This window comes from Ambystoma mexicanum, chromosome 6p (genome assembly GCF_040938575.1).
Source record: "Ambystoma mexicanum isolate Mex_15411 chromosome 6p, UKY_AmexF1_1, whole genome shotgun sequence".
Taxonomy (NCBI): domain Eukaryota; kingdom Metazoa; phylum Chordata; class Amphibia; order Caudata; family Ambystomatidae; genus Ambystoma; species Ambystoma mexicanum.
In genome coordinates, this window is record NC_090935.1 from 145,382,650 (window position 1) to 145,399,314 (window position 16,665).

Consider the following 16,665-nt stretch of genomic DNA (forward strand, 5'->3'; position numbering starts at 1 on the left):
CCCACCCCTTTGGTACAGCCATGCACTTGTCCAAATAATTCAGCTTCAACTTGCCTCAGGCCCATAACTCGGTCGTGGGCCATTAACAGAAGTTACTGCACAGTATGTGGCGTTGTAACATATTCTAATATGTACAAATAGGTCCCAGCATGCACAGCTCCACTGGCTGCCAGGACTGTGCCACACACGACACTGGCGTTGTATATAAAATCCCATTACATAAATAAAAAAATAAATGTGACCAATGCAGGTTGGGAAGGAGCTCTTTGTGTGAAACCCACAGTCCACAGAAACACACCCTGTTCAGGGATGCGTGCCCAGTGCCTTTTGGAAGTGGCTCACCCAGCCAGGTATTTGCTTGAAGTTGCAGTTCTGGCTTGATAATGGAATTACAAGAACCAGCATGCACAGTGATAAAGCATTGGCCAATATTATATGTATGGCTTTTATGTAGGCACAGGATAGGCATTTATCAGGCACTACCATAATGGTACTACCTGGCAACAGCTGAAAACATGGTGCAAGTACCTTGGCATACGAAGTCAGTGCCTGGCAAAATACCTAACGACTGTAAATGACCCAAAACTGTTATCTTTGCCAATGCTCGTTTTAACAGAACATCAGTGCAAGGGACAGATATGAGGACACACACATTGCTTATAAATGAAGAGGCTGAAGGCACAGATGGTTAAAACATTTTCATTACAACAGGAGCGAAATCACAGCTTAGAAATAACACTAGCTGGCCCTATACAGCACTCAGTTTGATGTTAGTGCATGAGAGAGCTCTGATGAGGGTGTATTTTAAGCAGGGAGGGTCAGGTAGTGGTTGGGAACGTCCAGGGGCATTAGCATGGCCAGTCAATGGGTGGCTAAAAAACCAAACAGCTCCAACGGGATGTTTGCCCCATCTCCAGAGTAATGCAACGTGTCTCCTTCATTGACATGAGGCATGCTGACATGTATGTCAAGGAAGCTTTAATACAATTGCTTACTCCAGTGAGAACCCTGGGGAAGTGCAATAAACCAGTTTTAATAGCGCCTACAGGTGAATAGATGTTTGTAATTTTTACAGCTTATTATAACATCTTATAGTTAAGAAAAGGATGCACAGTTGGTTTGATATGATATGATATGGCATTTATAACGCGCCTACACACAAGTAATAGTTTACCTTGCTTTAATAAAATATGCAGATGTGTGAATGGTATAAATAGGGACTGTACAGTGAAGGGCTAAACTGTACTGTATAGAAAAAGTGCTGTTCCTAAATTAGCAGCACATACCCAAACGCATAGTTTGTTTTGATAGTGGTTGCTATTTAACACTTTCGATAGCAATAAGGCACACGTTTATACTGAAAACATTTGAAAGTAACCAAAAGTTTCCAACGCCCGAGTATTGTTATTTTACAGTAGAGGGCGATTCTGATTTAGGAATGTACACAACGCTGTCCCTCTCTGGTTGGAGGGGCCAGCCAGGCCCCTCCCTCCATGCTCCTTTCTCCGGAGAAACGAAACTGAAATCAGGCGGGTTCCCTTCCCTCCCTCCCGCTGCCACAGCAGCATCACTCCTCTGCCTGCCACCGACCGCAGCCATGGCCGAAGCGAGCTGCGTGGAGACCCTGGTGCAAGAGACGACCTGCTGCGTGTGCATGACCTACTACACCGACCCGGTGACCATAGCCTGCGGCCACAGCTTCTGCCGCCTCTGCCTAGCCCAGTACTGGCAGCCGGGGAGAGCCGCGGAGTTCACATGCCCTCAGTGCCGGCAAGTGTCAGAGAAGGGCGTCAACATGCGCTCCAACACGCAGCTGGCCAACATTGTGGCGATAGCCAAGGACCTGTCCCTGAAGGTGGAGGAGCTGCGGGTGGCAGGGGAGTGCGCGGCGCACCGCGAGAAACTGCGGCTCTTCTGCAGGAAGGAGCAGAGGCCCATCTGCGTGATGTGCCGGTATTCGCGGGAGCACCGCGCGCACGAGGCGGTGCCCATAGACGAGGCGGCCCTGGAGTTCAAGGTAAGGGAGGCCCTCCTCAGGGTCGGACTGGCCCATACCACTGTCTTGGGCACCAATGAAGAAGTGGCGCACAGTTGCAGTGGGAATAGGAAAGTAAGGGTTGTGATGTTCTGTTGGCAGCTTCAGTTCGGTTTGCACCCTTTGCTGAGCTTAATTGTGGTTTTCGGTAGGTGCAAACTCCCATGTGCTGTTGTGCCGGATTATGTGTTGTTTGTATGTTGTTGCAGTAAGTACGTGCAGATTTCTGTGCAGAGAAGTGGTTCTGTGAGTTTCTGTATGAGGGGTGTATGCACAAAATTGAGGTTTTAAAATTGGGTAAGCAGGTTATTTCTAACCCCTTAGCTTTGAGTTTCTGCACTCAACATCTATGTTTATCCTGTGTGATTGGAATTGTCTGGCCACCTAGTTGGCAGGTACGTTGGTGGTGGCAGTTTTTCTCTGTAGTACTTTAGTGGTATGTGTACATGGTTGATTGTGGCCCGTCCCCCCCTACCTTGGGGTTGGCGATTGTTAGGTTAGAGGATTATGGTTCCTCCCTGCCAATCTCTTGGGTGTACCTTATCTACCTTGCTTTCCTCTGTGGACTAGCAGTGTGTGGACATGGGTGGTCGGGGGTCCTCCCCCACCCTCCGGTTAGGGAGGGTTAGGTTAGGCATCATAGGTTCCTCCCTGGGCTTCTTGTTTCCAGCTGGACCTATGCTTCCTAGTTATTTCCTTCTGGTTCTGTAGCGAAGAGCCAAGCTTTGAGTAGTTTTCTGAATTACAGGTGATCCCTTGTATTGCGTATGTTTTTTGGTAGGCCATTTCACGTTTTTGCTGCCAGGTGAGAGAAAGATGATCCTCTGAATTTTCTTGTATTGTATGGTTTTGGTTCTAGGCGAATGTCGTTGCTTGATCTGAGTGGTCTTTTCGGATGGTAGATGGCTATTTTCTTGTTTAGGAACTCTGCTCCTTGGCCGTGGATTGCTCTGTGCGTTATGCACATTGCTTTGAACTTTATTTGCTGTTTTATTGGTAGCCAGTATAGCATTTTCAGCGCTCGGGTAATGTGTTCTCTTCGTGGTAGTTTGAGCAGGAGTCTGGCTGGAGCGTTTTGGATGCGCTAAAGTTTCTTTAATAGTCGTTCTGGCATTTCTAAATTTAAGCTGTTGGCGTAATCTACTATGGACATGATGAGTGAGATTATGGTGAGTGTTTTGTTGGTCAAAGAGAGGAATGGTAGGATCCTTTTTACCATGCATAGGAAGAAGAAACATTTCTTGATTATAGCGTTTACATTTGGCTCAAGTGTTCTTTGTCCATCAAGACTCCCAGGTTCTTTACTATAGTTGATGGAGTCGGTGCTGTTCCTAGTTCCGTTGGCCATGGGATGTAGTGATTGTTTTCCCCGTTTTTAGATCTCATTATTTCTGTTTTGCCCAGGTTGAGTTTGAGACTGTTAGTGTTCATCCAGCCATAGAGTTCTTGTACGCAGCTTTGCGTTTTCTTCATGTGTATCTTGTACTTTGGAGGTGATCTGTGTGTCGTCAGCGTAGTTGTAGCATGTAAGGCCGTGTCTTTTAATGAGCTTGATTAGTGGAGTCAGGTAAATGTTGAAAAGCAGTGGAGATAGAGAGGATCATCGTGGTACTCCACAGGTGGATTCCCTTGGAGTGGATTTGAAAGGTTTGATCCAGATGGTTTTCTGTTCTTTTTGTTAGGAAGGATTTCTTCCAATCTCCCGAAGAGGATGTCATGGTTAACTGTGTTGAATGTTGCGGAGGGATCCAGAAGTAATATAGCTGTGCTTTTGTCTGAGTCTGCATTAGCCTTTAGATCATCCAAGATTGAAGTCAATGACATGTCCATTCCTCTCATCGGTCTGAAGCCTACTTGTGCCTGGTCCAGTAGTAGGTGTTCTTCTATGAATTATTGTGTTATTCTATAGACGTAGGTTTTGAGTAGTTTCGCTGAGTATGGGATGTTGGAGACGGGTCTGTAGTTGGAGAGGTCCTCCACGTTGCCAGCTGTGTCCTTGAGGAGCGGCTTGATGTATGGCGATTTGCATTATCACAGTACTTTCCCTTTTGAAAGTGATAGGTTGAAAAGGTTTCTGTAGTATTCCATGGGTGTTCCTTGTGTGAGGATTGATTTGTGAATGTCTGGGGGGCAGGGACCATCAGGTAGCCTGGTTTGTTGCTATTTCTTACCAGCATGACTAATATCTACGCTGATATTTGGAGGAAGCTTTAGAGTTTGTTCTGGCAATCCTTGATTGACATGGTGGGTTGCATGTTGTGGTTGATTGGTCTGCTTTGTATGATCTGTTGCATGGTGCTGATTTTGTTTTTGAAGTGGTTTGCAAGGTCGTTGCATAGTTTCAGTGAGGGTATCGGTGTATTGTTTCATCCAGGGGGATTCTAATTTAGTTTATGATGTTAAACAGTTCTATTTGCGTGTTGGCGGTTTTGGTGATTCTGTTGTCGTAGCATTTCTTTTTGGCCTTATGGATTTCCTTTTTGTATGAGCCGATTCGTCATTGGAATTGTAGTTTCTTCACCTGGTTGTTTTTTCCCCTCCATTCTAGTTCAAGCTTCCTGTTTCTCCTTTTCATGGAGCTGAGTAGCGAGGTAAACCATTTTGCTGTTGGTCTTTTGCACGATGGTGTGAAAGGTTCTACCTTGGAGATCTCGCCCGTGGTTTGTTGATTTCCAGTTCTTCTACTAAGTTGCTAGCTTTGATGGTCCTCCAGTTTCTTTTCATAAAAGTCGTCAGTTTGTCGGTTTGTTTGGATATTGTTGTAGGTAACGTGATCACAAAGAGGATGATGAGGTGGTCGCTCCAGAGGATCTGTATTGGTGGTGCCATGGTAATGAGATTTTTGTTGGTGAAGATTGTGTCTAGTGTATGTCCTGCCACGTGAGTTGCTCCTTGGACTAGCTGATGGTAGTTTCATTGTCTCCAGTTGTTTGGTTAGTGATTTTTGTACATTCGTGGTTTCTTCATCAAACTAGATGTAGTCTCCCAGAATTATCAGGTGTTCTTGCTCGATGGCTAGGTTGGTGATGGCTTCAGAGAAGGTGTCCACGAAGGTTGCATTGTATGTCGGTGGTCTGTATACCAGAAAAAATGTGAGGTTTGTTTTTGGGTTGTTGTTAGGCGAAGGATTAGGGATTTGAAGTTTTTGATGCTTAGTGGTTCATTCATTTTAATTTTCAGGTGTTCCTTGTATGCTATCGCCAGTCCTCTTCCTCTTTTGTTTTTCCTGTTTGCTTGTGAGCACTTGAAGTTGTCAGAGAGGCAGTTATGGAGTGTGATTTTGTAGTTGTCGTCTAGCCATGTTTCGGTTATGAATAGAATGTTGATCCCTCTGTCGCACAGGAGGTTGTAAATCTCTTTGGGATGTTTGGACATGGATCTAGCATTGATTAGGTTGCAGTGGATCTTTTGAACGTGGTTAGGCTTTTTTTTTTAAACCTTCTTTTGTCTTGTGGTTGTTCAGTTGGAGTGCTTCTGTGTTGTTATCGCAAATTGATTGGTGGTCCGTGGAGTCTGCCTCATCGTTGAAGAGCTCTGTTAGATTGATTGTTGAGTTGATAAATTCTTCGGCTTCTACATCTTCTATGTTTTGATGTGGTTGCAGGTGGTGCCCTTGTGTTTTTTAGATATAAGGAGTGAGGGCGTTGGTTTTGTTCCTTTCTCTTTCGGGGTCCTCTCTTCTTTCTTTGCGGGGTTTCAATGAGCTCTCGGTGTGCCTGGACATGTGGGTGGGGTTGAAGTGTCGAGGCGCTGCATTGGTTGCGAGGTACGGGGTACGATATAGAGATTTTTCTCTTCTCATGATGTTTGTTCTGTTGGCTGTAGTGTTTGTAGGGTGTGTTCTGTATTTGTGACAGTTTCTACTGGAGGAGGGTGAGGGTGTGGATCCGTTCAATTTTCTTATTCCTATTCTCTTTAACGGCGTCCATTTCTGTGTCAGGGCATTTAGCAGTCTTTGGTGGTAGGATGGTTCAGGGTTTGGTTTTGGGCAACAGGGGCAGTTGCCCGTCTGTAGGTCCTTGTGTGGTTTGGATGATAAGTCTTATCCTCTTGCGCTGGGATAGCAGGGTGGTGTCTATGGGTAGCTGTCCAAGTAGTGGGTTAGGAGTCACGTGTTCCTCCTTCTGTTGGTGGACAGACTAAGCGGGCGCTGGTGGGATGCTAAGCGTTGGAAGCGGGAAGTGCAGTTGGTATGTCTGTAGGTTATGGCAACTGGACGAGTGGTTCCTAGTTAACTTGTGGCAGTGACATGGCTATAGTTAATTGCTTTCAGTGATTAGCTTGATGTTCCTTTAAAGGGTAGTCCTAGGCTTCACAAATAGCAGACACTGAGAACAACACACATAGATTTGAGATTCCTAGATAGTGGGAGGCTAGGCTGTTCCTGGAAAAAGGGAAGGCCTAGGTTTCACAGGATGGAAGACAATATGAAAACATACCCAGATTTGAGATTCCTGGATAGTGTGACAAAGGCCTAGGTTTCACAGAATGGCAGACAAAGGGAAAACACACCTAGATTTGAGATTCCTAGATAGTGGGAGGCTGGGTGTTTCTGGAAAAAAGGGAAGGCTTAGGTTTCACAGAATGGCAGACGATGAGAAAACACACCTGGAATTGTGATTCCTAAGTAGTGGGAGAGAGTCCTATGTTTCACCATACAATAGACACTTCAATGTAATCATGTAAGTTGTGTTCACACTGGATTTCCTACTGGGTGTTCTGGGTGTGTATGTTTAGTGGTTGCAATAGTTATTGCAGGAGGTGGTGGTTTAGGATGGGTGAGCGTTAGCGTAGTTATTACTACCAGTAGTTGTCCATACCTTGTTCGTTGATGCTGGTTGACGGCTGTCAGGTGCTCTTTTGGTATGTGTGGATACTATCCGAAGCAGCTTCTGCTGTTCGCTGGTGGAATTATGTCTTGGTAAACACCCAGATGAGTCAAGGTGGAGAAAGGGAATTCGTTGGCAGCTGATTGGGGAATTGTCAGGGCTTGCCACTACCGCTGGGTACAAGGTGCTGAGCACTGCTTACCTGTTGCATGTAATGTAGTCTGGGCAGGCGGGGCAGTTTGCAGGGGGCACAGTGGGTTATTAGGTAGAGAATATGTGAAAGGGTGTTGGGTGTTAGATGGCAGTGTTGGCAGTTGTAATTGTTAGTGGGTAGCTGCCTGCTTCCCCTGCAGACACTTTCTTGGGCTGCTTGTTCGGGGCTGCCCTTTGCCTTGGGGCCCTTAGCCGCAGGGGCTCGCCCGGGCAAAAAGTTCTGCCCTGAAGGAAATGCCCTAAGTAGGACCCCTGCCCCTATCGGGGGGAGTGTGCGCAGCAAGAGGTTGGGAAAATAACATGGAAGGAGCCCTAATAGCGCACGCATTGCAGGCACAAATTAAATAAGAAAAAAGGGGAAAGTCAAATTCAACAGCAGTGGGAGTAGGGAGACCTTACCTCTGAACCAGGGGACTAAAAGTGGCTTGCTAAAAGTGGCTTGCAGGAGGTGGTGAAATGAGGGACTAGGTCCCCGTTCGAATGGAGATGAATTTAGCCAATCAGGACCTGGGGCGGGACAACAACACGGAAGGAGCACTAATAGTGCACGCAGCGCAGGCACAAATTAAATAAGAAAAAAAATGCAAACTCAAATTTAACAGCGATGGGAGTAGGGAAACCTCACCACTGCGCCAGGTTACTTGTCCTTCTCACACAGTCAACATTGATCTTTTTTTGTCAACCACATGAAATGGATGAGGCTCATATGTAAGGCTCAATTTGCCTGGTCGGTGGGTTCTCCCCAATACAGAGTCACCGATTGCCAGGTTGTGATGGCGCAATCTTTGCTTCCCAATTTCTCTAGAATTAACTCTCATCCGTTCCTTCATTACAAAGCCATCCTTAAAGCTCACAGGCTCCAAGAAACTGCAGAAAAAGGTCACCTGGACCTCTGCCTGTCAGACGTCCATTCAGAGCTTGAACGATGGCCTGTGCCAGACCCCAGTTCTAATGATCCCGGATTTTAGAGTTTATTCTCCAGACAGACGCTTGTGAATTTTGCATTGGTGCAGTGTTAGTGCAACTGAACTATGAAGGGGTAGAACAACCTTGTACGTACCTTAGTAGCGCAACTGGGCCACCATTGAGAAGGAGTCGCTTGCGGTAGTTTGGTGGTATGTAAGTTGAAACCCAACATATCTGGGTCTCACGTCACTGTACAAACCAACCACAGACCCCCGAGGTGGCTTATGGCCATGCAGGGAGTGAACCCCAAGTTACTGCGTTGGACCATAACCCTGCAGGGATTGGACATGGACATCCATCTCAAACCTGGATACAATACAGAAGGCCTTAGTCGGTACTTTCGCCAGGAGGATAAACCAGAGGTGAGTCTCAACCTTTGAGACTGGGGGCGTGTGAGGAATTGCCATTTGGCAAGGGAGATTTGTATTAATAAATAGAATGAGGGTAATCCTGTCTCCAAAAAGGGTAATCTGCTGTTCAGATTCCTCCTTTTCCGTCGACTCCATGCCAAAAGCATAGTGCACTCACGTACTGCCGCCTACATTTTTGTGCTATGGAGGGAGTTGTTTCCAGACACCTGTCAGTAAAATAAAGTGCGAAAAATACAAGTACCAGAATCCTCAGAGCTAATTAACCTGCCACACCTGAAAAAGAAATGCAGACCCACCTGAAAAAACAAAGAAACTCAGACTCCCTGAAGATTGATGAAGTCATGAAAACATGCGTTAGGAGGAGAAGCTAAAGACTGGTAACAGAGCGCCTGCCTTTACATCTTTAAACACTGCCACCTAAATAGCCTGATCCCCAGCACCCACTCTACTCATGGCACAGAGCAGGTTCAAAGGTCACCAGATGCCAAATTGACAGTCGCAGAGACAGCCAATTCCCTGGGGTACAGAGGCAGCATTTAAGATATGCCCCTGTACCAAAAACAATGATGATGATCATAAATCGCCCATGCTGGGGGCAGGGTAAACTCTAAATAAAAGCTATTCCTATGTTTAGGTATAGTGCATGGTAATACATATGATCACAACCGGCACATTCCAATTGATATTGCACATGTGTCGGCTCCTGTGAGTCAGCTCTGCTGTAGAAGGTGATGTATATTCCAGTCAGCCGGGTGTAGCCCACCGAATGGCAGGACGACAACCTGGAGGGCCGTTCCTCCTCTTTGATCTCTTTGTGAGGGCAGGTAACACCCTCCGCCTGAGACAGCCGCACAGCGCTGGGAGAGCAGACACTGAACCGAACCATCCTATCCTAGAGTGCCCCTGAGTGGGTCTTATAGCAACCAGAGGACCAAACGCGCCGAAGCTCCTTGTGCTACCTCACTACTCCGGTCACTCTGTGTTCACCGCACCTGGAACAAGAGGGAAGTCGCAGGCGCTAGTTGCTGCACTTCTTGACCACATTGAACGTTGATTGCACCGTCGACCAGCCCGACGCTGCAGTTTGTCCTTGCAAAAGCTCATCATCTGGTAGGCCTGAAGTGACTGCTTAACGCCGGGACCCAAACTGAATCACTGGAGAGTCACATGCCGACTCTAACTGGGGTTTACAACCATGTCTCTGCCCAGCTAGCCTTTCCTCTGCTGCCTCTTTGCGTATCGATGCACTGTTATGTAAGAATTAATGTAATAACACTGTGAAACTACACAACACTTATCTGCTTGGTATTAGGTAACCCACCTTTTGGTATAGGTCTGTACTACTCAAGTTGGTAGTGCGACTTAGCAGCCAGGCTTATCTCAAGAGGGGTAAATGTGAGCTGTAGAGCTGTAGAAATGAAATTCCCAAATACAAGTAGCCAAACAACACTTACACTCAAGGTTTCAGTTATAAATAGTTATTTATTTAACATCAATTTTTAAATAAGCGTTCCTTAAAAAGGGCAAGATTTGTAACCATCAAATATAATTTGAAATACTTCTTCAGAATCAGCACAAGTTAGTAGATGCTCTTTGGATAGTCTTTTTACACACTTTATACACCTGGAGGTGGTATGCAGTGATACAATCGCGATAAAATTTTCACCTGTACAAAAATTGCGGCAAAAATGTTGTGGTTTGACTCGGTAAAGGTGTACCCCATTTTACCATTTAAGGGGATCAGGGGCTACAGGGGTGTCCCCCGCTCCCCTTAAATAGTATAATGGGTCAGGGGGTTGCAGGGATGTCCCCTGCATCCTTTACATGGATTGCGGCGGCAAAACCACTGCCTTCTTGCCGCAATAATTTGTGTCAACAGCAATTTTTGCCGCAATTTTAACACATGGAACCCCGTAGGTGTCTTCATTTGCAAGGATAGTAATGGCATTTATATATCACTAGTTATACTTTGCAGATTCTGAGGTTGCAGAAAGGAAAGGTTAACGGAAGGAAAATGGTAAACGGGTTCTCAAGGCATGTGAGTATACCTAAATCTTCCACCTATGAGGGACAGAAATATCAAAGTCAGTGACTAGAAGAGTCTGCAGGGAGCCAGGACAGTCAAAATCAATTGGAGCACAGTCTATGGAGCTGAGGCACTTCTTATATAATAAAAGTGTTGCACAAAGTTAGAGAGTTTTTGTAGAAATCACTTGTAGGGTCACAAGCTGTTAAACCTGTGAAACGCAGATTTGGAAGCAACTCTAAGGTAAGCCACTGCAAGTCTCAACTGAGAAAAGCAAATCTCAAGACACTGAGGTAAGTACCCCAAGTCTAAACAGTACTTCTGGTTTGAAGAAGAGTGGTCCAGCTGGGTTCTGTCCTGTTGCAGCGATGCAGATCCTGGGTTCCTGAGCCTCAGTCGTGGGGACAAGAGGGAGGATATCTGGAGGACTCCTGTGGCAGCAATTTGGAGGTCGTCGGCAGCTACGGACTCTTTTCGGATCAGCAGCACTTTGCGGGTTTCATCGCTCAGTAAACTGCACCACTGCGGATCTCGGATACCGGTTGGGCTTCCTTCACTCCTTGAGTCTTGCACTCTGGTGAGGGGACTCGAGCTCTGGTCGTCCTGCTTCTGGAGGGTTTTTAGGAGACACTCCTGGAGCTTCTGGCCGAATTGCAGACCTTGCACTCTATGGATTTCTCGACCCCTGGCACTCGGTTCTAGCAGCGAAGAAGTACAGCCAATCGGGGAAGATGGTCCAGTGGAGTTTGACTGGGGGTTAGTTGGTCCCACGAACCCAAGGGAAGACGTCGTCCCGTCCGAAGCTTCTCTTGTCGATTAGAAAAAGGAGTTGCAGCACAGCAGCGGGGCTTCACCGGGCAATTCAAAGGTCCAGGAGGATGCAGCAAGCTTTGTTCACGGTTTCTTTGTCGGGAGTTTCTCCCAGTGGTCATTTCTGCCTCTAGTCCGAGAACCCTCGCCTTTTAAGCAGGTTTCTCCCATTAATGCACAGCCCAGGCTGTCAATCACACAGCAGGGTGGCTGTCCTGAAAGGACAGCTAGCCAATCAGGACTGGTTATATTCATGCACTCCTAGAGACAAAGGGCATCCTGCCTTTCCAGACACGCTGGAGCCAGAGGCAGGTTTCAGGACTGAAGCCTGCTAAAGGCAAAACGAACAAAGGGCTCAAACCTGGCTTGACGTGCAGAGTAAAACGCAAGAAAGACCTCGCAAACAGAAAATGGCAAGAAAAGAAGACCAGGGCCATTTTGACAAAAATGGTCTCCCATGGGTGCTATACTTCAGCTGAGGGGTCAGCCTGCAGTAGAAAAGCACAATGGTAGGAAAATTAAACCACTGCCACCAGCCATTTAAAGTAGTGAGGGTAACATAAAATGTTTGCCTGAGAATGTAGGATAAGGGGCTACTGGGTAACCCCCCAGCACCCCACATAAAATGGTGTGTGCTGGACCTACAAAGAGTAAAGGTAAGTAAAGTAAATTGGACTTTACTATTCTTGTGAACTGCCTGTGTATTGCCAGCTCACTCACTCTGGTGGAACCAGAGAAACCAGTAGGAATATGCAAGAAGGTTTTCAAAGCCCTCATACGTACACTTCCCCACCCCACAGGCAATCTAAAAGTTCCAGCAATGTTTGCCCTGAAATCTCTTCCCACCCATCTTTCACCTTACGCTGATCTTCCCCACCCCATGAGTATTCTTTTAAGAGAAATTCTTCTTCCTCCCCTGTGCACCGGCAATAAAAGAAATGGCAGACACCCTGATAGTTGCCTTTGAGTTGCTCTCCCTGTTTTCCAGAGTCGCAAACCAAATGCTGTAGCAATTCCTCTGCCAACCTCTTGTCACCCCCCATGCCACCTGACTAGCTAGATGCCGTCCTACCCTCCCCTCTCCTTCACGCCATCCTGTATAGCTGTACTCCTTTTCTGTGTCCCACTTCCCTATGTATATCTCTTCTGTTGTTACCTCTGTAAAGCGCTCTGTTGTGTATCTGTATTGTTGTATACCTTTGTAAAGCGCTCCAGTGCTTCTCGAAGCTAGGTCCTTGCTCATCAAATACCATAATAATAATACAAATAATAACCAGTCTTTCCCTCCCTTGACGTATGCCACTCAGTGTGCCCCGCCCATGATGTGATAGCCATTAATCTTAAATGCCGGCAGCATACTTCACTTTGGTTTCTTCGGACAGTGACTGCACACCAGCTCATTCAGTCCTCGACACCAATGCGCCATACGTTTTGCGGAAATGGGGACATGTCTTTTTCTGCATGTGGTAAGAGATTCCAGAAAGGATTCTCACATGAAATAAGATAAAGCGTCCTCAATTACTTTCGTGGACCCTTTCACAAATTTGGCAGAAAACAGATGTGCAGGTATTGACACAAGGCACTGATTAGGCATGAGATGTGCAGGAAGCTAGTCAAATATTTTTTTACGAACCTACATAATAGCCCAGTTGACCGACCAGAAAACAGTCTGTAGGCCAGCTCCTCCCCACAGCTCTTTGCCAATACCAGGGTTGAGAAAATCTCCAGGAAGTTACTGTTCCTGGCCAACTCCTCGCTGACACTCTTTAATCCATCACATAGCACTCTACCTCTTCCCCGAAAGTGATACAGCATTTGTGTACAGTTCCTGGATAGAGCTGCTCATCTTGTCACCTCCCCACATAGATAACACATTGAAATGCAGCAAAATGGGGTCCCACACATTGAGGTCCTGTTTAACTACCCATGGCAACCTGATAAAATGACTCCTGTGTCTCCACCCTGCTGTAGCTTAGGAAAACCTTCTGGAGAAGGGTCGGCTATTTGGTAATACCATAGTTGCAAAATTCAGCTGCATCAGTGACACTTTGTTACTTATCAGACATCTCTCAATTGCCCGAAAAGCCTCCTCTTTGCTCACTGGCAGACTAGAGTCTTTCTACACCGTCCCCAACCATATCACCAGGAAGGGCAGACATATGGTTGGTGCTTCCTCCTTCTCCTCTGCTAGTGGGAACCTCCCACTGGCTTGTGGGATGTTTTTACCCATGCATCCAAGCCCTACCATAAAACTGTGCAGTACTGGCATGGAAAACATCATGATGGCCAGAACTCCTCAGAGAGTGCACAGGGAAAACATGAAGAATAGGCTGCCACCCATTTTTGCCTATGTTGTGAGCACAGGAGGGCACTGCCTAAAACCACCATTGGGCTACACAAACAGTAGCCTGAAACCATTGGGAATGGCAATGCTGATTGCCAAAAAGCAACTCAGAACGGTGGGGAATTCATTTTCTTAATCCCAAAAATGGTTGCAATACCGGTACTCACCACTATCAGAAAGCCGGCGTTTTAAAACCACCAGACTTTTGTGTAAAACTGAACAGAGGAACCCAAACCAGACCAAGGAAAGACTTCCTAAGAGGTGGATACAATGTAAAACTATATTCTGAAATGACTTGAAGGAAGTAATTATTTAATGTATAGGTAAAAATTGTAAGTTTGATTTAAACTGGGAACTAAAGTGACATTTAGCTGAATTCTGCCTGACAACTACCCCCGACAGGAGAAACCTGCTCAGCCACTCTTCCCAGGCCTAGCTGCATCCTGCTTCCCCACCAAAAGGAGTTGACACCTCTCTGATTGAATTACCTGGGGACTGCAGGAAACTGAACAATGGACTCAGGCAAATGTTATATTGGGGGGGCCGTAAAGTGGCTTCCTCTTGGGAGAAGTAGGAGGAGAAGTGCCTCTGGGAGCCACCCGAGCTGGAGGCGGGGGCAGACAGAAGCTTCCCCCATGTGCTTTGGAACCTAAACCACACCCATCTGGGCCAGAGCATAATTTTAAAAAGATAGATAACTCATAGTGCGGACTTGTCAGAATTATATAAGTAATATCATTATTCTTGTGATTTTTCTGTGCATGTTTTAAGAGGTGTTAGGACCCTGTGGTGTATGCTGGGGGGTTGCTAGCGGAAAATAGGGTCTTACTCCAAATGTCTGCACGTTAAAAATCTGACACTTCATCAATTAATGTCCATACTCCTTGCGCACATGTGTGTAAATTTTGGTAAACGTCCGATATTGGTAAACCAGTCAAAAAGCGCGAAATGTTGTCATTTTTGAATGCAAGCCCCCAGGAAGAACAGAGGCGGACAAGCATGGACCATAAGGAATATATAATGTGTATATGTAATTTCAACAAATTGTGTATCTGGGAAATATGTATTTGAATCAAATATAGATTTGTGGGCAAATTGACCAGGGGAGGATCCTCTGACCCATAAACAGACCTCATCATGATGACAATCCATTTCCTTCCCCCAATCATGGGAGAGGGGAGAATTGGGCCAATGACAAGTAGAGAGGGGCAGGCTTAGCTAGGCCCAGGCACACGCCCATTTTCAAAACACATAAAAAGAGACTGCTGGGACAGGTAAAGACATTCAATTCCATTTTCTGCGGGATGCTCTGCCGGGAGACTCCAGACTTCACATCCATCAATCTTCAGAGACCAGAAATTTACTTCAGAACTTAAAGCAAGGGCCTAAACCCACAAACTGATAACTCTTCTCAGCAGGCCTCAGCATCCTTAAAATCATCTGCAAACTATTAAACAGCCGGGCGAGCTGTTTGAATTCTGTGCCAAGAGCTTTTGCCGGAACCGCAGACCAGACCCAGATCGCTGTGAGCAGAACCAGAGATCCGGATCGCTGTGAGCAGAACCGGTGCCTGATTGACCCGCCAAGCAGAGGGAACCGCCGCTGGACGTGTTGACCAGATCCGTGACGAGGCCCATTCATTTCAAAATTAGGAGTGAGTATCCACCAGAACTGTGCAGAACCCAATCTCTTAGTTAAAATAATGTAATCCAAACTATTTTAACCTAATTAGAACAGCCTCCTAGAAATCGTGTCATCTGTCATTTTTTAAAGCTGCACAACTGTCACCTGTCAATTCTGCAGCTGCAAGCTGTCACCTGTCATTTTGAGTTTTACTTTAAATCCGAAAATCTACCTTAATTAAATCGTCCATATCTCTGGAACCGTTTGGGCTAGGAAAAAAGCTGTGATTCTAGGCTTTCCAGCGAACCTAGAACTTCCTACTCCCTATACTTTTTCCGCAATCGCAATTTACGCACTCGCAAAATTTACCGCGATTTGCGATTTTGGCTCAATTTCTCCACTTGTCAAAATAGCAGCTCCATTCTTTCCTTTGTTATAATCCGTTTGCAACCTGGTAATAACTCATAGACCATTGCTAAAGTGAGCCTGGACTAATACCAACAAGCATCTCTCACTCACCCTGAATCTCTAGAGGGAATTAAAATCAGTTAGCACATTTTTCCATCCGTTGCCATCACATTTAAAAGAATTTTGGGCCTGTGTTTCAAACTTCTACCTATTTCCTCTAAGCTTGCTGGGGGGGAACTGAATTTCGTATTGTATTTGCATTCCTGAGAACTGTGTGCTCCTCTTTCCATCTCCTTCCATTTCTTACATTGCATAGGGGGGGGTGAATTGCCAGAGAAAAAGTGATTACATTGTTGTTGGTTGAAATCATATCAAGTTTATTTGCTGTACTGCATTTTATTCCACCTTGCATTTCCTTGAAACCATAAAGCATTTTCAGCTACCTCATCCTCTATACTTAAGTAATCAAGTGTACCACTGTAACATTACCCATCGTGGATCCACATCATATGTCTCAGTGTACTATCAGATATTAATTTATTATAAAAGTGTGATAGATATATATTGTTATTTTTCCCAAATAAACCTTTTAAATTTGCAAAACAGACCTACTTCTTGGCTCAGTGGGGTCAGGGGGATTCTAAGAGGGGGGTGTTATACACGGGTTGTCATCCAGAGTACTGAACTGGACCTAAAAATATATCAATAAGGGTTTCCCTCAGCATCCCAGACTAGGCATTGACTTAGCTGTAGTGTTGAAGTGAAGCCGCTTAACAGTCTCAATAGGCAGCATGAAGGGGATCTCTTGGAATATTCAGGTAGTGCATCACTCCATGCACCTTCACCTCTTACTTACAGCACCATTCCAGAAAGGAACTGGACTTCCCAAACTCGGCCCATGAAACGGCACAGCCCATTGGCCATGTTGTTGCTTTAAACCCGAATAAATTGTACCTATCTGGATGTACCGGTAGGAGCCTGTATGCAGAGGTGATGCTCTTCCACCCCCATAGTAGTTCTGACCCTCTGAACTGCCTGGT

General features: G+C 45.9%; 1 protein-coding gene across 1 annotated transcript in view; it reads left to right on the forward strand.

The window, feature by feature from the left end:
* Positions 1–1,511: 1,511 nt before the first annotated feature.
* LOC138511281 (E3 ubiquitin-protein ligase TRIM39-like) overlaps positions 1,512–16,665 on the forward strand; it is a 202,546-nt gene continuing 187,392 nt past the window's right edge. The window contains exon 1 of the mRNA XM_069626833.1: positions 1,512–2,017. Coding sequence (XP_069482934.1) covers positions 1,598–2,017 — 420 coding nt within the window. The 5' untranslated portion in view covers positions 1,512–1,597. The remainder of the gene's footprint in view (positions 2,018–16,665) is intronic.